Here is a 24,526-nt window from a genome sequence, read left to right as displayed (position 1 = left end):
GCCCACTATTATACTTATTCCACGAGAACATAGCAGAGTTCATGAGTGGAAAACAAAAAACAAAAAAATGCCTTTCCCAGATAAGACTACAGCTTCTAGGAGTTTCTTCCCCTATTTTCAGCTTCCAGCAATTTTATCACAATTGTCCCCATCAGTTTACATGTCCAGCAGCTTCTGCTCTTGGTAAGCAGCCCTCACTGAGATTCTCTATATTTTCCTACCTCTCAAGATTTGAGGTACAGCCTGCCCTGCAACTCCACTTCCCTAGTAGATCCTAGAGAAGTCATGGGTATTCAGTTTGTTCAGCTTTTTTCTGTTGTACAGACAAGAAGGACAATCCTGACTCTTCACATTTGGAGCTCAAACTGGAGAAGCAGGACATTTTGACATTAATTATTTGATAGGGTCATTATTGAATCGAGACATTTTAATATCACTGTATAAAAAATAAATAAAAGCAGTCCCATTATAAAATGTAATCTGCATCAAAACATCATCTGTTCTTGAAACACCTCAGTGCAGAAAGGCTTCAACTTAAAATTTTCAAATCAAATCCAGTACATTTTAAAAAATGGAAACATGAGTTTAAAGTACTGAATTCTTGTCATCTCCACTCTCATGCCAAATTTCTAGTTTCCTTATTCCTTCACCATTTCATCTCCTGAGCCCAGCTCCTTAGCACAGAATAAAGCAATGTCACCTGAGCCTCATCCTGCAGCAAGTGTGTGTTGCCTTATCAATAAACATCAGATGTCTCTTGGTATAGGCTTCTTTTTCTTTCCAGTAATATAATCATAATAATTACTCAGACTTACTGAGCATTAACTATGGTCAGAAACTGTGGTACTTGATTTATGTATGGCTTATCTTACTTATTCCTCACTGTCAATATTTGAAGTCAGAAAACTATGGAGCAGAAAAAAAATATGACTTGCTTAAAGTCATACGGTTTATGGTGAAGGCAGAATTCAGACTGAATCTGAGAGTCAAGTTCTGTACTTTCCCTTGACTGTTCCACTCACAAGCAGAACATAAGCACCTAACAAATACCATTGGACTTCTTACCCTCTACCTTGGGAATAGCTGTTTGCAAGTCCAAATTAGACAATTAACTTAGAGCAGTTAGCCTTGATACAGCCCTTAGATTCTCCCAATGATCGTAAATCCTAGAGGCAAGGACTACAATCCATTCATTAGTGAGTCTCCAACACAGTGGCCCTAGTAAAGCAAAAATGTTTGTGGAAATATGAATGAATGAGCAAGTGAAAAACTTTCCAAACCTATGGATGGATGGATGGATGAAGCAACTCTCAATATGATGACTAATGCAACAGAAAAGTTTCCAAACACCACAGAGTCCTCAGATCTTCACTGACATAAGTTGTGGTGGGGCAAGAACTATATTAGTTTTACCACTATTGTCAGCTAAATTAGCATATGCCTGCCACATAGTATATGTTTAATGAACTTGTGTGGTTTTTGATGAATTGACTTTTTGGAGGAAACCCTTCAAGAACAAGTAGCCCTGTGCTTTGGAGAATGACTGTTGGTGCCTCTCTTCCTCAACATATGGCCTTTTCTAGATAACTTCCATCTTATCCCTCCCTATTTTCTCTTCTCCAAATATATATAGTTATGATTACAAGGATCATTCCTTAACCCATATTCCCCACCTGATTCTTCCTGGCTTTGCTTAACAAAACAAGCCCAAGTTGCATACAAGTTAAGCCTAGAAATACTGGGTAGGGCCTATTTGAATGAGAATCCTGATCTGTTACTATCAGAAGGGATTTAGAGATCACATCCTTTGGGAGATAAGAATAAGAAAGCATAAATGAGTAATCCAGGATCACCTAATTGCTCACCACACAGACAGGCCCAAAGCCCCCTTCTGCCCGTCAGTCCAGTGCTCCAGGCAGCCCACGACACCGCCATTTCTATGCTTGCCTGTTCATGTGGGCCCCATCGGAGCAAAGATGGTAACTTTGGTAAATTAAATGCAGGAAGCTCCTTATTGTCACACCCATTTTGTTCTTTTTCATTAACAACACTTGTAGAAGAAAACATCCAAAACTGCAAGGAAAGGCTCACCATCACCACCTTCTGGCCCACCACTGGCAATGAACCCAAGCACACAGTTCACAGTGATCACAGGAATGGAAGCCAATGGGAGGGTGGCTTCAGGTTTTGTGTGTTGTCCCCTACTCTGAAACCTGGAAAGCCAAGTTATGGTGTAAAGTAAGATTATATTGAATCTGTAACCCTGTGTTTAAAAAAAGAAATCACAGAACTTGGACTTTAATCATAAAGATCATTTTACCAAAGCATATTTTTAAAAGGCTGTGAAATATTATGCAACGTTTGCATGGTTTAATTATGAGTTTAGAAAAGCCTAGCACAACTTTTTCACTACAGTAAAACATGACAGAGCATGAATCATGGCATAATGCTTTATGCTTAGTGTGGTTTTAGACATGGGTTTAGGGGTACTAGGCTGTCTACACAACAAGGCGTGAATTACGATACCACAATTCACACCCCAGAGGGCTTTATGACAATTATAAAACCTCTTTTGTTTGCTTTTTAAGTGATTAGAATATTTGAATACTATATATTCACTTAGTAAATGTGTGTATCTACAACATAATGCATCTTATAGAAAACATCTGAGTATGTGATTTTTTTCCCACTTGGAGCAAAATACATCAAGTAACATGAAAATACTGAATAGTCTACTATATCTGTTTGCCTTCAACTACAGAAACCACCAGCTATGAGATTAATAGGAGCTTCAACTGTAGTTCAACATTTATTTTCCACTGAGTTTAATATGGACCAGCTCTCTTACTCCTTCCATCTCTTCAAGTTCTCTAAAGTTTGGGGGGAAAATGAAGACCTCTCTTTACTATCAGATTTGAAAGATTCAAAGTTAAAAAATAATTGCCCAGGAACTACCAGGTTTTTGAAACTTAAAACTTAAGATGTTTTTGAGGGGAGAAAAAAGAGAGAAATGGATCAGTACAAGGGAGGGAGGAAGGCTATCAGGGAAAGAGTGGGGAGGAAGACTTGGGTTTCCAAATGTCTGATTCTGTTGTCCACTGTGGCAACTTCAAAGAGATAAACATAAAAAGAGATAAACTTCAAAAGAGATAAACTTTGCTAGAAATGCAGTCTCTGGAGGAGCAGACCCACATATTTCATAATGAGCAGGAATAACTCATTTCGTTATAACACAGGGTTCACAAAACTTAAACCTGGTGTTTTCCTAAAGAAGCCTGATCTTCCTGGATTGCAACTCCCAAGGTCATGAGGCTTTAACTATGGAGAGACCTTTGGGAGTCATGTAGTTTCTGTTATCTTTGTCCACAATAAAGATGGGACACAAAGAGAAAATAAATGTTTAACCCTAAAGAAATGTAAAACTGTCCTGTAGTAGGGACAGCATCTGACTTAAATTTCCTTGCATATTTTGCCTAAGCACAGGGGCCCCACCCCCTCACCTTTTCTTCTGCAAACAATGTAATGCTTTGGAAAACTAAGAGTCTTCTGTGTGCCACATTGAAACTGACAAAATCCATTTTGTCTAAATCCTTTGAAGTCAGACTATTGTCCCTTCTCTGTCTCAAGTCTCTTATTATAATGGCAATCTATAAAATACTTACTAAAAAAATCTGCCCTTCAAATGTTGCAAACTTCAAGTCTGGAAAAGCAGTAGGCTGCCTGGGCTGACAGAGCCAATACCACTGCTGGGTTTGTGAACAGGTCATTAGAGCCACTGCCAGTTCCTTAGCCAGATCTTCTCTGTCGTTCTTGGAAGAATATCCACCTACATGGAAAACACAAGCCCATGGAATATTTTTGTCAAAGGTGCAAAAAATTGCCAAACTCCACATCCCTTTTGCTTACTGAACACCAATAGATAGGTGATCACCTGAGTTTATATATAAAATATTTCCAATAATGGTAACTAATTATTGGTGAAGCTTGAAAGGGCCACCGAGTGGCCCATACCTGAAGTCAGCAGGTACTGTAGGTCCAGTACTCCAACAGTTTGAACAGAACACTCAAAAGCATAATCTACTCCCTTGTCATTATTAGTGTGATTAAATAAAACCTTTGGAAGGAATAGTTGTCTGACAAAAATCAAATATATTTCAGTATCTGTACCTCAGCATCTTCTAAGGGAAAAAGCATATAATGGGCAGATTCTTGGAGTCAAGTAGGCATACTGAACACTGGTGAACAGGCTGAGTGAATTATAATATATTTAAACAAAGGTTGCTCGTTTCTTATAAAGTAATTTTATTTTTAAATCCCACCCCACACAACTCTAATCTGCCTCCCTGATTCCCTACAGATACAAGGCAGATCCAGCCGTCCCCACCATGGTCCTACGATCAGTCCTACCAATACCTGGGGTCGATTGCCTCTCCTTCTGTACACCCAGCAACGCCTATATCACCTGGACGTGCCAGTGGCATGACAAGCCTCTCTGCAGAACTTTCCAGTCGACTCTCAAGTAAGTCTTCTGAAAATATTTACAGCACAGCTGCGGTGGAAGGTGTGGGAGGCTAGAGGAGGTGGCATAAAGGGGCTTGGCAGACCATTATTAATTGACTAAAACATGACATAATGACAGAGTTGCCTATCTCTGCTCTAAATCCCTTGCCTATGCACAGATTCTTTTTTTTTTTTTTTTTTTTTTTTGTACCAGGGATTGAACCACATCCTCAATTGATTGATTGAGACAAGGTTCTCACTAAGTTATGTTGGAACTTGCTAAGTTGCTGAGGCTGGCTTTGAACTTGCCATCCTCTTGCCTCAGCCTCCGGAGCTGCTAGGATTACAGATGGGTGCCACCATACCTGACAAGCATGCAGTGATTTTTCTTGACACTGAAAGGCAGAGACTATGAATATGGAGACAGAAGTGGCTTGGAGAATTTGATTCCTTGGGCACTGGGGGTTGCTCATGTTTGTCGGGAAAGAATGGTAGCTAAAGGGTTCACCTGAAAAGCTAAAGTGGCCATTTTTCAGAACTCATTATTCCAATTGGATTGCAGGCTGATGGAATTGGTCTATCTGGTGTTGGTGAGTTTTCATAGGTCCCACGAATGACACAATGGGGCACATGCAGGATAGGAAGCAAATGTACCCCAAATGAGGTATTCTCGAGTAAGAGCTGATCAGACCATGGTTAGAGGGGCACAGTGAAAAGCTCAGGTGTCATGGTTAGCATAATTGTTGTTAATATGAGCTCATTAAATATTACTCATTTAACCTACAAGCCCTTTGGGCTTGGCACTCACCTTTGCTTGTGGGCAGGGAAATCAGAGTTACAGAGAAAAATTCCTTTGTTGAAAGCAAAAGAAGAAACTTACTATTTGGGGCTTTGAAATTGGAGCTGGACCAAACTGTGGAAATATTTCAGAGAACTTAAGCATTATGAGGCCTGCAAACACACTTGCATGTGTGTTGGAACCAGGGGAGGGTGATGGGTTTTGCTGTTTAGCTCTTGGGATCAGATTATAGCAGATTACATGGTCAGACAAAGGAGTCACGTCTGCCATTTTGAATGTTGTGAACTTCTGTTTTCCAAACAAGTGTGATTACTTGAGATCTCACCAGATGCCTTAACTGCTTCTTAGTGCTTCATATAAATATCTCCTCAGAGCTACTCAATAACAGCACTATTGACATTTGGGCCAAATAATTCTTTGTTGGGGCAGGGGAGGGGTGCTGGGTGCTATGTGCTGTAGAATATTTAGCAGCACCCTTGGATTCTAGGTGCCAGTGGCACCTAGAATGAAATGTTAGGGAACCTCCCCTAAGCGTGACACTCAAAAATGTCTCCAAACATTGCCAAATGTCCACAGGGCAGCAAAACTGCCCCCATCTGAGAACCACTGCCTTCAGATGTTCCTTGATGCTACAGTAAAGCAGGAAAGCCAACCTAGGTATTGTTTTCACATTCTTTTGGGCCATTAAGGCCAATATTTTCACTGCTGGTCTAAGGAGTTGAGTATCACAGGAATTATGTCATCTGTTCAGCTTTTTTCTAAAAACCCATCTCTTGGGAACAGAACTTGATTCCAAAGGCCCCTGTCAGCTTTTACTGGTTCTTCTCAGCAGAACTGCTGTGCCCACTGATGATAGTCTACATCTGAAACAATCACTGCTTCCCTTAGAAATATCCTTGCTGCTGGTCTGTCCCTTAGAATTTATTGTATGAATCTTTTGACTTGGTTACCACCCAAGATCTGTACCTATAGTCCAAGAATCCTCGAGGTCAGCTCCTCCAGCTGCCCAGTGTTCAGAAGTAAGGGTGGCTTTTTAAAAAAGAATATATACTATGTGTATTCCCAAATCTATAATCATACCTATGCTTCTAAATAACATGGATTCCATTACCCGAGGAATAAGGACAGATGCTTTGTGGCATGGGAGTAAGACATGGATAAAAACCACATCCCATTCCAGCATTCCGGAATGATGCTCTGCTGTCCTGGAGGGAGGACTGGAGAATTCCAGGCAAGCTTTCACCAGTGGCAGAGAACAGCATGGGAGACACTCTTCAGCTTGGCAGAACTCCCTCTGAGAAATCAAGCCTGGAGCACAGAACTAAAAAGTGTTGTCATAAACCTGGGGGCAGGAGGGGGTGGGGCACATAAAAGAAAGTGGCTGCCCAGACGGACAGCTTTTGAGAACTTGACACTGCTCTGTGGCTGCTTTACCTTTTAATCTCACCTGACAGCTTTGTGTGTTGCCCCTCTCCCAGCCCCCAGCCCCACCTGGGCTTCCTTCTGCACTGGGGACATGGACATTGTCTGTCTCTCTCCCTATCCTTTGCAGACAGACTCCACACCTTGTCTGAAAAGAGTTGTCATCTGGAGGTTTACTTTTCTTTTCTTCTTTTTTTTAAAAAAAATTAATGTTTAGCTGCCAACCTGGGCGACAGACAGCATGCATTAATCTGAGTCATGCAAAAGATCCTTTTAAGGCAGCCATTATCTGCTCAGGTTGTTTAATCCTTTGGGGGCAGTGGGAGGGGCCCTGGAGTGGGGCTGCTTTCATCCGTGTCAAGCTGCAGAGTAGAGACTTGATCTGTCATGGCAAATATTTAGCCCGATGGATGGGGAAACATTTCCAACTAAAATACCTGAACCTCCTAATTCCAGATTTCCTCTTCTTGAAAAGCTCCCTATGACTATCAGGGGTCCCCATCTCTGCCCATAATGTTACTGAATAAGGGGGCACCAGGCCTGCCAAAAGGACAGATAAGGTATGACCCAGTAGGTGACTTGTTCATGACTGATGGGTCGTAATAAGGGCTGTTAGAACAGACACAAAAATGAAAACAAGCATTTGAACAGAACACTTGAACTTGAGCATATCTAGAGGACTTAAGTTGTTTTATTATCAAAATGTGTGTAAAAAAGATAATTTGACCAAATGGATGGTCTTTTGGGGAATGACATTGCTACTGTATAGATAGAAGAATCATCGCAGGCAGTGTTTCAGGATCTTTCAGATATTCTGCCCACAGTGAAAGAATTATTTTTCCCCAACAGCTGAGACTGTAACATCATTCCAGTACTTAGAGCCATGACAAATCAGGGACTCACTCAGGATTCCAGTAACTTGGTACCATCACCACATTACCATGTAGTAGTTGGAACAGACTGGCAGAGCATATCCAGACACTGCTATGAAACAGGGTGACCTTTCATTCATTTTTCCAGTAGATTCACCTTTTTGTCTCAGGGCAGATGAAGCAAGAGGAATAATGGGCAGAGTCATTTATTTGTGTCCAGAGCATTGCATCAGATGACAACAAATTGATTGTATTTGCCTAATGCTTTTCCTCCTACCTCGGCTTCTCCCTAGACTATATAAATCTAACTGGAAAAATGGAGTCAAGCTTCCTGTTAACTCTCAAATGTGTCACAGCTCTCTGTATAAGCAAAAACAAGTGACACAGGGCTTGCTCACAGATGGCCCCAGCAAGCAGGCAGGGATGAACCCTGTGGAATGAGGTGTGGCCTGGCTTGAGAATGAGCTAGAGAGTGGCCAAGGAAGGGCAGCCCCAGAACTACTGTCAGTTTACAACGTTTTCCCTGCCCACATGTCTGACTCGCTTTGAAAAGATTAACAGGAGTGTTTGTTTGAAAGTCAGACTCCTGGTTTCCTCATTAGTGGAGGGATTTGCTGTAGACTTTGGCTGTTTCTATAAACTCTAATTACCTCTCTGATGAGGAGTAGATCCCCTCATCACATTCACCCTAAATGTACACAGGAGTTCATTTTTTAAAAATGTGTTAGTGCAATAAAAGATTATTGGGGGGTGGGTGGGTCAGAATGGGAGGAGAGAGAAAGGGAGAGAGAGAACACTAGCTCTCCCTGCTGGAATAATAGACTTGAAATATGAGGAAGTTGATCAACAGCCTATGCCTTCCAAAAACAGATTAATCCGCTCCGGTAGCTTTCCTTTCAGAGCAAGCTTTTGGCTCCATCAAGGATCTCTATCAGCCTGAACTCAAAAGGACACAGGCTGCATGCCATCTGAGCTTAGAGTTATTTTATATGTTGATTTGATAACTTAAAATTATGAACATTTAATTCTTGCTTCTGCTCTTTTCTTGCTGTCTTTGGATTTGCTGATGTAATGACTATAGTCCTGGTCTGCTCATTTAATGAATAATTCTGAGGAACAAAAACTACCCCAGGGTGCCATCCTGTATGTGCAGAGGTTCTCAGACAGGGTTGCCTGGGACTCTTACCCCAGCTCTCAGATAACTTTTGCAATGGGTTGTCAAATTGGAGAGAGGGGGCACTCCTGGCATCTAGCAGGAAAAGGCCACAGATGCTGCCAAACATCCTATAATGCACAAGACACTCCCCAACCACCCCTACAAATAATCTAACTGAAAAAGTTAATAGTGCTACTTCTGATAAACTCTGATCTGCAGAACATAGGAAACTCTTCCTAGTACTCATAACCTCTTGAAATTCCCAATGGCAACCTATGGGTTAGAAAAATGCAGAGGGATACAGTGAACAACCACAGCCAAAGAATTTGTGAGACAGAAAATTCACAATCTATGAAATGAATTTTATAAACAAAGATTTGCCATTCCTCGTAAAATTTCAAGATGTGCAAAAATAGAATAGATAAATCAAGGTTCTACATTCAGTGATTTGGTTCAACAAGCTACTGGAGCACATATTAGAGAATATCAAGTGAAATCAAGGCTGTATTGTTTCTACAAATGTGGAACCAGTCTGAAGACAAACATTGGGAGAGAGAAGTGCTAATGATATTTACCAACATTCACTTTAGTCATCACTATGACATACATTATGTTGGATAATGAGAAATTTTAGCAATTTCAGAACAGGCTTTCAAAAATGGCAGAGTTTTCTATGATTCAACCTAAATATTATGTATAATGTAGCAGTATATATCAATACTGTTATATTCAATTACTAGTAATATATCAAGTGTATCTGTTACATTATATATAGTGTTATGTCATTGTACATTGTTATATCAATGTTGACACATTAACATTCATATTATCAATATATTAATTGGTATTAATATCGATTAACATAGAGAGAGTAGATTTTTTTTTTAGTAAAGAACCAGAAAATAAATATTTAAGGATTTATGGGGCCTACAGTTGCTGTCACAATCACTCAACTTTGCTCAAAAGTGGTAGCTCAAAAGCAGCCATAGGCAATATATATGAGAGAGTGAGGCTATGTTCTACTTTATGAGTAGACAATGGATTTTTAATTCCTTATAATTTTCACATCAGAAAATACTATTCTTCTTTGGACTTTTTATTCCCCACCATTAAAAAAGAAAAAGAAGAAGAAGAATTCATAACTCCCAGAATGTTTAAAAAAAAAAAAAATCTTAAGCTTTGGCCCCTTCACATTTGGCTGACAGGCTGCAGTTTGCCCACTTAGGATCACATCACTCTTTTATCTGTATGGTACACGTTACACTGTAGCACATCTATGTAATACAAATATTTGTTTTACAATATCATTCATATAACATAGGCCATATTACATAGAGGCCTATATTACTGTCTGTCTCACTATTAGTTTCCATACCCACCTCCGTGGGTGATTAGCCTTCGGACAAAACCGCACCTTTTTGGGCGGCAGCATTCTGGGCCGCCCCCTCACTTCCTGGGACAAGGCATTCTGGGTGGTCGCCCACTTCCTGGGCAGGAGCGTTCTGGCGGAAGGGGCGTGGCCTCAACCCCACACTCACGACATTTTCTCCTCCGCCCCTGCAGCGGCGCCCGACTTGACGGCTTTCGGTGACCCACGCCAGTTCCCCGCGCTTCCCTCCATCTCAGACCCTCGCATGCACTACCCAGGCGCCTTCACCTACTCCCCGACGCCTGTCACGTCGGGCATCGGCATCGGCATGTCGGCCATGGGCTCGGCCACCCGCTACCACACGTACCTGCCGCCGCCCTACCCGGGCTCGTCGCAGGCGCAAGGCGGCCCGTTCCAGGCCAGCTCGCCGTCCTACCACCTGTACTACGGCACCTCGGCCGGCTCCTACCAGTTCTCCATGGTGGGCGGCGAGCGCTCGCCACCGCGCATCCTGCCGCCCTGCACCAACGCCTCCACGGGCTCCGCGCTGCTCAACCCCAGCCTCCCGAACCAGAGCGACGTGGTGGAGGCTGAGGGCAGCCACAGCAACTCGCCCACCAACATGGCCCCGGCCGCGCGCCTGGAGGAGGCAGTGTGGCGGCCCTACTGAGGGTGACGGGCCTGCGCAGCCTCCGAGCCACGCGTCTGCTCGCTGCCACGTGGGCACGTGGCGAGGCCAACAGGAAGTTCCCGGAGGGAAACTGTGAATGCTTCTGATTTAGCAATGCTGTGAATAAAAGAAAGATTTTATACCCTTGACTTAACTTTTTAACCAAGTTGTTTATTCCAAAGAGTGTGGAATTTTGGTTCCTGGGGGGCAGGGAGGACGCAATTCACCCTGTTTGGCCTCTCAATTCTTATTTCTAATTTTTCTTTTCCGCACCTTATAAATTGCAAAATGCAAATTTGCATTTGGGTGGTTTTTATTTTTTACAAACATTTATATATAAATTTGAGCTTGCTTCTTTCTTGCTTTGACAATGGAAAGAAATATGATTCCCATTTCTGTTAAGTTTTATTTAACTTTTCTTTTGGACTTTTGGGTAGATTTTTGTTTTGTTTTGTTTTGAGAGACAGCTACAGCTTTGGGTCATTTTTTAACTACTGTATTCCCAAAAGGAATCCCTAGATATTTATGTATCTTGATGTTCAGACATTGACTTATGTGTTGATACTTTTTTAAAAACTATTTAAGTGTACTTATATTAAAAAGAAAGATATCAAGTACTACGTTTTTTTTATAGTAGCCAAAGTTAAATGTATTACATTGAAGAAGGCTGGAAAAAAAGGATGGGTAATGTGATTGCTTGGTTATTTAGAAATATTGTTTACATTAAACTCCCTTTCATGTTAATCAAACAAGTTGGTAGCTAATGCAGCAATGTTTCAAATAGGATTTTAGACACTGAGGGTCACTCCAAAGATCAGAAGTATGGGATTTTTCTTCTAGGCTCAATACAGGGTCTCATATCTGGCCTCTTCAAACAGGTTAAATCTGGCCCCATAGGTGCTAATGATTCCACCTATGAAGAGGATTTTTTTTTTTTTCTGCCTAGGGGTATACTCACTCCATGGCCTTCTGAGAATTTCAGTCATGTTTTGTAACAACACATCCAAACTAAGCTGTGTGAAGGAGCAGTATTTACTTGGGAAACACATAAATGATTGAATTTATCATTTCTTTAACTGCTCAATTCTGGGATAGCAAGAAAATATTTCTCTTTGATATAGCACCCATTCATTGAAGCAGAATAGGACTGTGGCTATCCCCCAAAGATGGGAGCAGAAGAGAGAGGACTGGGTTCTATTAGGACCACAGGTCTCCAGCTAAATTTTCAGAGGGTGGGCCCAAAACCAGGCCTGAAGAAGTCAATTTCCCTCTGCCTGCCTCAGTGGAATCATGTGGGAGAGCCTTATACCACCTGTGCAGGACCCCCATCTCTGGTTGCTCACTCACCAAGTTTTGTGCTGCTTCCACCAGGCTGAGACCCTGCCCTATGGGGTGTGTGCACTTCTATCTGTGCACCAGCATGACATGAAAGTTCATGTCACTGCTGCCCATGGCTACAATTCAAATGTATGCAATGTCACTGTAAATTTTATAGCACTATTTTTATTGGAGGACTTGGTCAGAATGCAGTTGTTGTACAACTCATAAATACGAACTGCTGTTTTGACATGTGTGCTCAAAATGATCTGGTTGTTATTTAATGTACCTCTTAATTAGTTGAGAAACAATTTCAGGTCAACTCTGAAGAGTGTTTGAAAGCAGGACTTCAGAACAGTGTTTGATTTTTATTTTATAAATTTAAGCATTCAAATTAGATCTTTGGCTGCAGGCAGCAAAACAGCTGGACTTATTTAAAACAACTTGTTGAGTTATATATATATATATTGATTATTTGTTTTACACAGATGCAGTAGCACTTTGGTAAGAGTTAAAGAGTAAAGCAGCTTGTGATGTCAGGTTGTTCTTATCTAGAAGAGCTATAGCAGGTCTTGGAGAAACTCAGAAATATTCATTTTCATTTTAGATAATACTCCCGCCACAATTAAGTTCCAGTAAATTATTCCATATCACACTTTTTTGCAGCTTAATTATCACCAATGTTAGAAAAATTGAAAATTAATTTCTGAAAAGGACCATTAGCCTATTTCCCCCAAGTAGAACTTAAATGTTCTTTTTAGCCCATGTTTCCATACATGACCTAAGAAAATGTTGGGGAAAGATGAAGGAAAAAAATTATATTTTTCACTTTAATTCTGGTACCTGAAGATATTCCAACTCAAAACCAGCCTATTACCCTAAGAGGGGAATCAGATAATCTCTCATGGAACCTTTACTCTCAAAGCCATGTATGGAGAGGGTTTATCACTTTGTTGTAGACTCATTTATTTGGCCATTCAGAGCTTCACAGACCCTTACCAGCATATATAGTATTTAATCATTTCAGGAAAAAAAACACATTAGTTCTTTTGGAGATAGGTCTCATCCAAACAAATTTTTGCCCCTGAGGAATTGTATTCATTACCTTCAGGTAAATTAAGATATTAGCAAGACCCTTAAGCCAACCATGTAATTACTGTAAGTATTTGGGAACATTGGTCCAGGAGAAGAAAGACTGAACACACTGTTTCTACTGCTTATTCATGTCCTTACATATGATTCCTATATGGACACATACTTCTGTTCTTTCTGCTTTTCTTACTATCTGACAATGTATTTCTTTTCCTCTGCCCCTCAATGTGTCCCTTTTCCTCTCCCCTCCAAGCCCCACCTTCTCCCTCCTTCATCCTCCCATTCTCTGGGGAAATAGCCCACACCCACCCCATACCAAATGTCCAGAACACAGGAGGTCCAGTTCTTCTCCCTTTGCATAAAGAACAGGGTGAGTCAGCCTTTCTCCTGCTCATGGGTTTCTTCCAACAGAACAGAGACATTGCCAACCATTTTGGATCTGCTTGCTGTCCAAATGCAGCAAGAGAAACCTTCCTCGGCAAATTACAATCAGGGAGTACAGAGCCTTTCTGCTGCCTAAGGTTTCTGGGCAGATAAACAGAAATTCTCTGATTAGAAAGGAAATGAATGGTTTCACTCAAATGTCCTGCAATTTAGGATTGCAGATTCCTGTTTCCTTGGGACATTCCGTCCTGGTTTTGACGGTTTTTTGTTTTCTTTTTGTTTGTTTTTTCTTCTTCTTTTTTTTTTTTTTTTTTTTTTAGGGGAATGACATGTTTGGGGTCTTTTATACATGAAAAAAGATTGGTTTGACAATAATCTCAGACAGAAACTTTTTTTTAAACATCTGAACAAAATACCTTTTGGTTTACCCTAGAGTATACATTTATTTGAGGTTTTTTGTTTGTTGGTTGGTTGGTTGGTTTGTTGGGAAATTCTTCCCTCCCTTAAGCCAGGTCAGTATTGATGATGCTGATCATTTGGCTTGTTTTTTCTTTCCCCCTTCCAGAAGGGTTCAACAAGTTAATTGTATTTATGTATGTAAATAGATTTTAAGCTTCTTTATAAAATATTGTTAATGCCTGTAATAACTTTTTTCAATTTTTTTGTGTGTTTCTAAGGACTTTTTCTTATGTTTGCTAAATACTAGGAAAAATGCTTCTTTCTATTTTGTTTATTTTAGACTTAAAAACAAGCGACTTCTTATTCACTTTTGTAAACCGCTAATAGCATGGTTCTGATTTTTTTTTTTAAGTTCACTTTTTGTTCTAGGGGAAATGAATGTGCAAAAACAAAAAGAACTGTTGGTTATTTGTGTTATTCTGGATGTATAAAAATTAATGGAAAAATAAACTTCCAAATTGAAATGACAGTATAATACATCTATTGGAAAAACAATGGAGAATGTAGTTCTACTTCAGCCCCTACCTAGTGTCTGTGCAGCAATTATTAGATCTGGTCACAAGCACCCTGAAAACTGGTGCATGGGCTTCATTCTCCCTGGTACTGACATTCTGAACACTTCCTGAAGGGGAACTGTCAAGCTCAGGTTTTCAACCAGATAAGATACAAGAGAATACCCCAGAAGTCCCTCTGCAAGCTGTTTCTAAGTAGCACAGGAGAGCAGGTACTCCATGTGCGCAGTCCACTGTACAGTCAGGGTGGGCAGCTGGCCCTCTTCTGGGAGGGCCTGTCATGCCTAGCCTGTGCAGGGCAGCTGGACTGCTGCTGCCCAGGAGCCATTGGAGCCTTACTTTCTTTGTACCACCGTTTCCTCTGTAAATCCAATATTATAACTAGTGTGAATGGCAAATAAACAATTTGACAAGTACGCACACCTTATTAAATTGGTTTTGTCTTTCTCTGAGATGGATGCCTAGAATGTCAAGTGAGGCCCATTACAACTCTCTATGAAAATATTTTCCACAAATGACCCCAAGCCCAAGTCTGAGCCCTCACCCTTCAGTCCTTCCAGCATGCCCTGGCTTCTGAGGCATGATGTCCCAGAGAAGGCCTAGACACCTGGGCTTGATTCTTTGGGCATGAAGGAGCTCAAAAGTATGTTTTAATGCATTTTTAAAATAAAAGTAAAGAAAAGAAAGAAAAGTAATTATAAGAGATTTCAAACACGAGGTAGAAAGGGTGTGTGTCCAACCTGAGACCAGTCACACACATCTGCCTTCATTTCTATAAATACACAAGTCAGGTCCGGGTAGTAGTTGGGATTTCTTTTTTTTTTTTTTTTTTAAGAAATTCTTCCCTCACCACCACCCCTACACAAAGTGTTGCAGTCTCAAGACTTGGTGTGATGCAAGTCACCTTCCTCCCAAGAACTGCTGCCTAGAGCTTCTTCCGCTCTGTCACTACCCTCTCATGGACTTGCATGTGGTCTTAAATGGTCCACAAGGTGACCCTCAAAATTATCAGGAACCAAAGCAAGTGACCTAGGACCCCACGGCCAAGGAGCAGAGGTAGGAAATGGGTGGGAGGATCAGATTCTGAAAAATGTAGCCCTGCACTGGGAGAAGAAAACAGAAACTAGTCAGGGAATGTTGGTTTCCACTGTCAGTAGCAGTTTTTTAAACTGAACTTTAAGGTCAGAGAAATTTTGTACCTTTTGAAGACTCAAAGTACTCCAGAGGAGAAATCTATGCCTGAAGAAGAAAATAACAACATTTGCACGTTGATGTTGACCTTGACCACCTGCCTGAAGTAGTGTCTGTCAGTCTTCTCCTCTGCAAAGTTATGCTTAACACCCTCCTTCATTCTGTTCTTTCTGAAAGTCACTGTGCATATGGTCCACTCTTAAGAAATGGGAAGCTAAGCTCATCTCCCTTCAGGAGGTAGGAGAACAATAATACAGACCCTAGATGGGACAGGCTTCTCCCTCTATTGAGAGCACAAGCCCTAGTCCCATCCCTCCAGCCTACAGAGTCCAAAAGTTCAAAATGCTTGTGGTTCTAGAAGTTCCATGTTGCCTTCATTGTGGGCCCACTAGGCTGGCTGTCTTTGTACAAAGCCAAGCTTTTCTTCACTTTACTTTATATATATATATATGAAGTATATATCACATATTTATTTTTTCTTTCTGTTTAGGATAACTGGCTAAGCCTTGTCTTACGACTTCATAGAAGTCTCCACATCTTTGTTCAAAATGAGCCCACCCTGTGTCTGTGACTACAGATCCCAGATTCTTAAGGGAACTCAGAAGCCAATAAAGGCAACTCTGTCTCAGGTGCATAATTCCCTCTCCCCAGCCCTTGGGGTTTCTCATGGTAGCTTTGACGCCTTCCTGACTGGTAGCATAGAGTTCAGCTCTTCAGCAGGAGGGGAGATGGTATGGAATGTGTTGACTGTCCCAGTGGAAGGAGTGTTAGTTGTGTGCCAAATTTTAATATTGGTAATTAAACTTTGGATGCCTCAAATTCTCCTTCTAGTTTCAATTTCACTGATGCTGTTGTAAGGATTAAATAATGTTTTGCAAGTGTTTTGAAGATGAGAAGACTTACACGAATACAAAGTAAAATTATCTGTTCTTAAAAATAACTGCACACAGCCGTTTTTTTTCTCTCACCTCAGTGATTGTGAGGGGTTCTGCAGGCGTTAAAGTTGCAGGCATAAAGAGGACTGCCTTTCATATTTTTTAAGTTTACCCTTATATTCGTTCATGGATTGATTCATTTATTTTTTGATTTTAAAAATATTTTTATTAGTTATTGATGGATCTTTATTTATTTATTTGTTTATATGTGATGCTGAGAATCGAACCCAGTGCCTCACACAAGCTAGGCAAGCACTCTACCACTGAGCCACAATCCCATCCCTGATTCATTTATTTATCCAACATTGCTGAGTTACTGGTACTAAGGATGCTCATAATCCATGAGCCAGGTGGGCAGAGAGGCCAAGTTCACAGCCAGTGCTTTTAGGAGAGCCCCACTTGGTTTATTGTTATTCTGCAGCATAACAAAAATGTTTGAAGTAAGGAGTTCTGCATGCCCATTCTGCACAATTAGACCTCAGACAAACACCCCATTAAAGCATGGAGAGTCGTAGCATCACATGAAAAAATCCAAAAAGGTACTAATGAAACAGCCTGGAAACCTCAAGGAAGACTTCGATGAATAATTGCCATTTATTTTCAAAAGACAGGAACGGTCATGGCAAGAGGAAGAAATGCAGGCCGGATGTTGTGGCGCACATCTGTAATCCCAGTGGCTCTCAGGAGGCTAAGGCAGGAAGATCGCAAGTTCAAAGCCAGCCTCAACAATTTAGCACAGCCCTCAGCAACTTAGTGGGACCTTGTCTTAAAATAAAAAAACAGGGCTGGGGATGTGGCTTAGTGGTAAAGTACCCCTGGGGTCAATCCCCAGTACCCTCACCAAACAAAAAAGTGAAAAGATGCAAATTAAGAAACACCAGATCCAAAAAGGGAAGAATAATTGTATCAGGAGGGTAATAAAGGGACCATTCTCAGAGCTATTGCTGTCTCCAACACTATGTGCACACACACACATGCACCCAATGTACACATGTGAGCACATACCCACACACAGCAGGAGGTCAGCTGCTTGGAGCACAAGGCTGGGAAGGCCAAGGTCACATGAGTCATTGAATGCATTGGATTAAAATGGCATTGAATAAAATTCTGGGTTCAGATCCCTGTGAAAGCCCACAGAGTTTGCTCTAAGCCATGGCCCATCCTTGTCTCCCATCTACAGGCTACTATCTCATAACCACAACCCAAGACAGCACTGTGCCCTCAACAGTAGACACTCGGAAGTGTTCCCACATAAGGTCATCATGGGCCAAAAAGGAGAAAGTGGCAAAGTTACTGTAGTGGGTTTTGTCGTGTGCCCACAAAAGTCATAATTTTGAATTTCTAACACCTAGTACCTCAGAATGTGCTAAAATGGGAATAAGGTTGTCACAGATAAAATTAGTTGCGATCATAATGGATTAGGGTAGATCCCTAATCCAATATGACTGATATTCTTATAAAAAAAAAAAAGAGGAATTTTTACTCAAAATCATGCACCCAGGGAGAATACCATGTGCAGATGAAGGCAGAGGTTTGGGTGAGGCTTCTATAAGCCAAAAACCCCAAAGATAGCAGCAACTGCCGGAAGCTCAGGTTTGCAGGGGTAGTCAACGGCTTCCTTTCCTGGCTCTCTTTCCTGCCTTTGCATTGTCCCCCTGCATAGAAGGGGTCAAGCATGAGCCACAGAGCTGATACAAGCATTCAAGCTTTGTGTTTGTCACCACGTTCATTTCCCAAGGACAAGTCCTATAGGAAGAGACATGATCTCAACACTCCCCTCTCGAGCGTCCAAGGTACGTTATCCACCTGGTGATTCACGGGAGTTTAATCCTGTTTGGCTTGCCTTCCTCACCTAGCACCTTTCTCTGAGTGAATGCAAATGAAATAACATGTTAACTAGCAAAATATAATTCTTAGAATACATTTCCTAAGGCGGGGGGAGGAGAGAACCCTATACAATGCATTGGAAAGATAAAGGAGAATTGTTCCAGAATTGTTGATATTTTTTCATCTAATACAAATGCAGTTGACCAGCCATTGAGGACTCCCTCTGGGTCTCCATTGTCAGTCTTCATAATGAAGTCTTATTGTCCTTTGCAAATCAGAAAGAGGAGGAGTTCTACCAGACTATAGCACTACCACAGGTTCCCTAGGGTTCTGAGAGTGAAGTACAAAAACTATCTTTGAGTCTCATTTTGCAAATCTGTAAAAGAGGCTGGTTGTGAAGTTGGTATGCATGGAAGCACATAAGGTTCTTTGAACATTGCTTGTTACTTTATGAGTGCTCTGAAACTGTAAGCTGTTCTTATTTATTAATTCAGACCACAACTACATGTTGAGTGCTGGCTTTCTGACCATGATTGGTAATTCCAAAGTGATAAAGACCTCACTCTCCCTAAGTTCCAATTCCAGAGGAAAGAACCACATCTCTGATGGAAAGGACTCGTTAGGATCCCTAGGCACTGACCTATCAGCAGCCTAGAAAGATGCCAGGCTCAGACATCTCAATGAGGTGCACCTGTGCCATGCAAGTGCCATTCCTCTGCCACCGATGGGTCAGCCCCCCACGGTAGATGGGAGAGGCAGAGGACGCAGCAGAAAAATGACTACAGTCAGTGCCGAGAGTCCCACACACCAGGCCCAGCTGAATAAACTTTTCTTCCTTTTTTCCAGGAAGTATTTGTGGTGTCCACTCTGCCCAAGCACCATGCCAGCCTTGGGTGACATGGCAGTGAACAACACAGACAAAATCCTTTCCCACCTGATGAGCAGACAGAGAAACAAAGTGATAAGTAATAGATGACATGGCGCATGGGGACTGCTACACCAAAGAACAACAATCTAGATGGCCTCAAACAGCAGACATTTGTTTTCTCACAGGTACGAAAGCCAGAAGCCTAAAATCAAGGTGTGAGTTAGGTTGATTGTTTTGGAGACTCTGAGAAAGAATTGGTTCCAGGCTTTCAAATCCTTGCAGACTTCTGTAACCCTTTGTGCTCCTTGCTACTATGATCTGAATGTATTCTCCAAAATTAATAAGTAGAAATTCATAGTCTTTAATACAATGTGATAGTGTTAAAAGGTGGGGTGCCTTGAGGAAGTAATTAAGTCATTAGGGTTGAGCCCTCAAGAATGGAACTAGGAGGAACTAGCCAGGTCCTCTTTAACCCCTGGTATCTTCTGCCACCTGCAGACACAGCATCTCTTCCTCCTAAAGGGCTCAGCAATAAGTCGCCATCTTGGAAACAGAGAGCTCTCCAAACCTGCCAGCACCTTGATCTTGGACTCCCACCCCTATAATTGTGGAAAAACAAGTTTTCTGTGATTTAGAAATTACTCCGTCTCACATGCTTGCACAAATGGAGTGAGACACTTTTCTTGATGCATCACTCCAATATCCTCCTGCTACATTCTCCCCTATGTATATGACACCAGTCATTGGATTAGCCTACCCAGTGTGACCTTATCTTAACTTGATTCTCTGCAAAGACTATTTCCAAATAAGGTCACATTCACAGGTACCAGGAGTTACGACTTGAACATAACTATTGGGAGACATGATTCAACCCACAACAGAAGTGTAAATGGTTATGGAAGCCACACAAGTTATGAGGAATGGGATCCGGAGATCCACTCTGGATGTGTCTCTGGATCCCATGGCTCATATCTTGTGTGGTGCGGAGGTGAGTCCTTTTAGGCAGAGAAAAGAGCCAGTGCAAAGGACCCAAGGTAGGATCTTGCTTGGAGACTAGTGTGGCCAGGGTGGAAGGAGACATAATCACAGCAGTAGTATGGCCAGGTCATAGAGACACCATTGTGGCATTTGACTTTTCTGCTGAGAAAGAGGGTTTTCAGCAGAGGGATGCCATGGGCTGACTTACTGGGAAGTTGCTAGTCTATGGGGCATCTTGGTAAAATTGACAAAGGTGCCCCTTCTTCCAGGTTGATGCAGACCCTGGAAAAGCACCCAGCTCCGTAAGTGGAGCAGGGCTGGATTCCAGTTCCCACTCACCCTCACCACTGAGCACTCCAGGTGAGAGGTAACGGTAGTAGAGGCGGTAAGACGTGGTTGGATTCTGAGTCCATTTTGAACTTTGGGTCAAGAGGGTTTGCTGATGGATTGTACATGGTGTGTGAGAAAGGTCTTTGGTCCAAGCAACCTGAAGAACGCATTGGCCATTTCCTGAGAGGGAAATCTGGGGAGGGATGAGTTTGCCTAGGGACCCCAGGCTGATGTCGAGGCAGGAGAAGGAGAGGCTGACTAAATACTCTTTGATATTTCTTCCAGATCCAACTAAGGAGAACCCACCCATGTGGAAATTATGGTAGCTGAAAAAAGTTGGTCCACCCCTAGTGGGAATGCTGCTTGAGAGCACTGTCGGATTAAGCATGTAGGTTTACTCAGAAAGCAGTATTCCATCTTCTGACAAGGAGTTGGTGATGGAGAGCTGACCCTTTGCAAGGTCGGGTCGCTCTTGAACTCTCCTCTCTAGGTTCTCCTCATGGTCCGTGTTGACAGGTGAGGCCTCTTCTCTTCCTTTGTCCCTCCTGCTCATGCACAGTGGTGGTCCGAGGGGTGGCTTCACCTTCACTCTACAAGAGCTGCTACTCAAAAATGGGGGCAGAATTTCACTGAGTGTGCCTTGATTTTGATGGTCAGTTAGAATGGCCTTTAGGTTAAACCCTGCAAGACAACAGGAGCTGTGTCGCCAAAACACCCGGACCTTCCTTCTAACAATGAACGTTAGACAAAAATGGCTCATTATTTATCCCAATCTGTTTTCCATAGCAATAGCTTTCCTTGGGCACATGACTTCATGGAAGAAAGACCACACCTCCCGACCTCCTTGCTGCTTGGTGTTCCAGATGACAAACTTCTGGCCAATGTTCTCTAAATAGAGGTGGGGTGTGGGAGCTTCCAGAAACCTCCTAAGAAGAGAGTTGGTGTGCCTACTTCACCTAGTCTTTCCTCTCTTCCTCGGTCCTGTGCCTTGAAATGAGGTGGGGTGATTAAAACAAGAAGACCACACCCCACAGACGGAGGGTGGCGTTAGAAGGAGCCTGGCCCAATGCCTGTCACTACAGAACAACCGGGTACTGACACTCCCAACCCTGCCCCTGAGCACCTCTGACAGGAGTTTTGGCCAGGAAAAAAGTTGCTCTTTTTCCTCTTGCGTTCCAGTGCCTTCCAGTTTCCTAAGGGCCTTGCAGGATCGTGGAGCAATGGGGAAGTGGGAGGAGATGGAAAGGTGGCCCCACAATCTGCCATGACAGGCCTCCACCACAAGCCCTCCGTCACCTCCTCCCCGAGAGCTGTGAAAACCCAAATGTGCCCACCTCGCTGTGCGCAAACCCACTCTGTCTGGGATCCATTTGCCTAGTAACCAGGTTCCCTTAAGATGATACCCAAGTTTAAAGCTTTTTACATTATGTGAAAATGTCCCAAACTCATCTGCCGTCTTGTGCTTTTAACTACTCAGTATGTCTGTAGGCATTTTTTACTTTTAAAAAAATCTTTGACAGGCAGTCATCGAATTCGCTGTGTTTTTTGGATAATGATTTTTTTTTCAAATGTGGGTGTTGCCCAGCATGATGATGCACTTCTTCAGTCTCCCAGCACCTGAGGAGACGGAAGCAGGAGGATCACAGGTTAGAAGTGAGCCTCAGCAATTTAGCAAGACCCTAAGCAACTTAGCAAGACCCTATCTTAAAAATAAAAAAGACTGTGGGTGTAGCTCAGTGGTAAAGCATCCCTGGGTTCAATCCCCGGTATCAAAAATACATACATGCATACATACATACATACATACATACATACATATGTGAATAGAAATAAATGCTGGGGTGTTATTTTAGTCCACTTGCGCTACTGTGACAAAATACTATAGACTGAGGGCCTTATATACAACAGACACTTGTTTCTCACACTTCTGGGGGCTGGGTGGTCAGGATGTCAGCAAGGTCAGGTTCTGGTGAGGGCCCTGTTCCAGGCTGCAGGTGGCCGACTGTATCCTCACGTGGTGGAAAGGGGTAAAGGTCTTCCTTGGGCCTCTTCCACAAGGGCAAAAATCCCATTCATGAGGGCTCTGCTCTCATGACCTGATTACCTCCCAGAGCCCCATCTCCTAACACCATGGTGAGCAGGGTTTCGACATACGGATTTGGAGGGTACACAACATTTAGACAACAGCAGGAGTTCTTTTTCCCTTGTGAATAAATGAGCGACTTTGGGGCCAGTTTCTATAAATATCCTTTTCTCGAATTTTAATCAGCATTTTTTATTTAGTTTTATTCCATCATGTTACTTAAGTTTTGCCTTCCACACCTGTAAGGTAGAGACTTTTAAATTGTCAGTTTAATTTAACCATCATAATAAATGGCAAAAATATTAAAAGAAATGCTAATGGAGAAACTTTTAGAGAACAAAAATCAATGACCACCCTGACACTTTGCAGGAGGATTATAAATTGTATATTTGGAAAACAAAATGACATTACCCCTAAAAAACTGAACACATGTTTGCTCAAAGTCCCGGCATTTCCTCTACTAGAAGAACACTCCTAGACCTCTTGTGTGCACCAGAAGGTGTGTGAAAATGCTTACAGCAGCACTGATTATGATAGAAAGAGCTGGGAGTATCTCAAATGCTCACACCTTAAATGTGGATAAACAAGTTGTGCTACATGCAAAAGAATGGACAGGATATGACTGGGAGTGGGCTACCTTTGCAATGGCAAGGTAAATAATGGGAAATCGAAAAACGATAAGGAATGTGATGACATTTATGTGAAGTTCAAAAGCAAGCAAAACTAAATTTTTTTTTAAATGGATGTTCTCATAGATGTTAAAATAAAAGAATGATGGACACAAGATTTAGGGTACATGGTGCAGTGGTTTGTGTGTGTCCTCTCCGCCTTCGTGTGTTTGAAGCTGGTTCCTCCGTGGGGTGGTTTTTCGGGGTGAAGGAGCCTCTAAGAGTTGGGGGCCGGTGGGAAGTAATCAGGTCATTGAGATGCTGCCCTTAGAAGCAATTAATGTGTTTCTCATGGGACCCTCACTGTTACTTTTGAGAGGGTTGATAAAAAAAAGCAAACTTGGCCCCTCCCAGGGTTTTCCTCTGGATTCCTGCCTCATCATCTTACAAATGCTTCTACGATGATGCAGACCCCTCATGGTCTGACATAGCCTTGGGGTTCCTCGCCAGATGCCAAACCAATGGGTACTTTTTTTCACAAATATCCAGCCTCAAGTAATTGGTGATAGTGACATAAAATGGACTAATGTACTTGGTTACATTTGGTGAGACAGAGAAGGACTCTTGGGGGATTCTGGGATACGTTCTACTTATTAGATTAGGTGGTAAATATATGCATATTTATTTTATCATAATTCAGAGGACTTGACTCAGGTAGAGTGCTAATGGGATCGGAATTCAATTTTGAGTAGACTGAGTTTCCTCTGTTCGCAGTTTCCTTGGCATCTCGTAAGCCAACCTGTCACATGACCAGCACGTATGTATGATCACCATGGGAACCAGGTAAAAGAGTCAATGGCTGCTGCTGACGTTACGACTCAGATCCCACATTCCAGTGACTGTGGTTCTTATGTGCAAAGTAGAGTTTATTTCTTCTTAAGGGCTGGGCCATTTGGGTAAGAAGAGAAAACACCCACGTACCATATAAGTCAAATAGTTGCTTGACTTTCTTTGAATGTCTCTTAACAGCAGCCACCCTCAAAGCCCTCACAGTATCCCTGAGGCTATTTATGAGCCCTCTCGGCTTGCTCCGTGGTGTGCTGGCCATAGATTAACTCTCTAGATGTGGCTAGTGATTTCAATACCAAAGAAGA

At 42.1% G+C, this 24,526-nt stretch overlaps 1 protein-coding gene across 3 annotated transcripts in view; it reads left to right on the top strand.

Annotated features, from left to right (window-relative positions):
• The window catches only part of Runx1 (RUNX family transcription factor 1), a 220,564-nt gene extending 209,627 nt beyond the window's left edge, over positions 1 to 10,937 (top strand). For 2 of the 3 annotated variants that reach the window (XM_078044596.1, XM_078044595.1), the window contains 2 exons: positions 4,358 to 4,523; positions 10,248 to 10,937. In XM_078044596.1, coding sequence (XP_077900722.1) covers positions 4,358 to 4,523; positions 10,248 to 10,788 — 707 coding nt within the window. In that variant the 3' untranslated portion in view covers positions 10,789 to 10,937. The remainder of the gene's footprint in view (positions 1 to 4,357; positions 4,524 to 10,247) is intronic. The other variant, XM_021725306.3, reaches the window with a different exon arrangement.
• Positions 10,938 to 24,526: the final 13,589 nt, after the last annotated feature.

Source organism: Ictidomys tridecemlineatus, chromosome 3 (genome assembly GCF_052094955.1).
Source record: "Ictidomys tridecemlineatus isolate mIctTri1 chromosome 3, mIctTri1.hap1, whole genome shotgun sequence".
Taxonomy (NCBI): domain Eukaryota; kingdom Metazoa; phylum Chordata; class Mammalia; order Rodentia; family Sciuridae; genus Ictidomys; species Ictidomys tridecemlineatus.
Note: the sequence above shows the minus strand (reverse complement) of the source record. Positions and strands in the feature narration are given on the sequence as shown.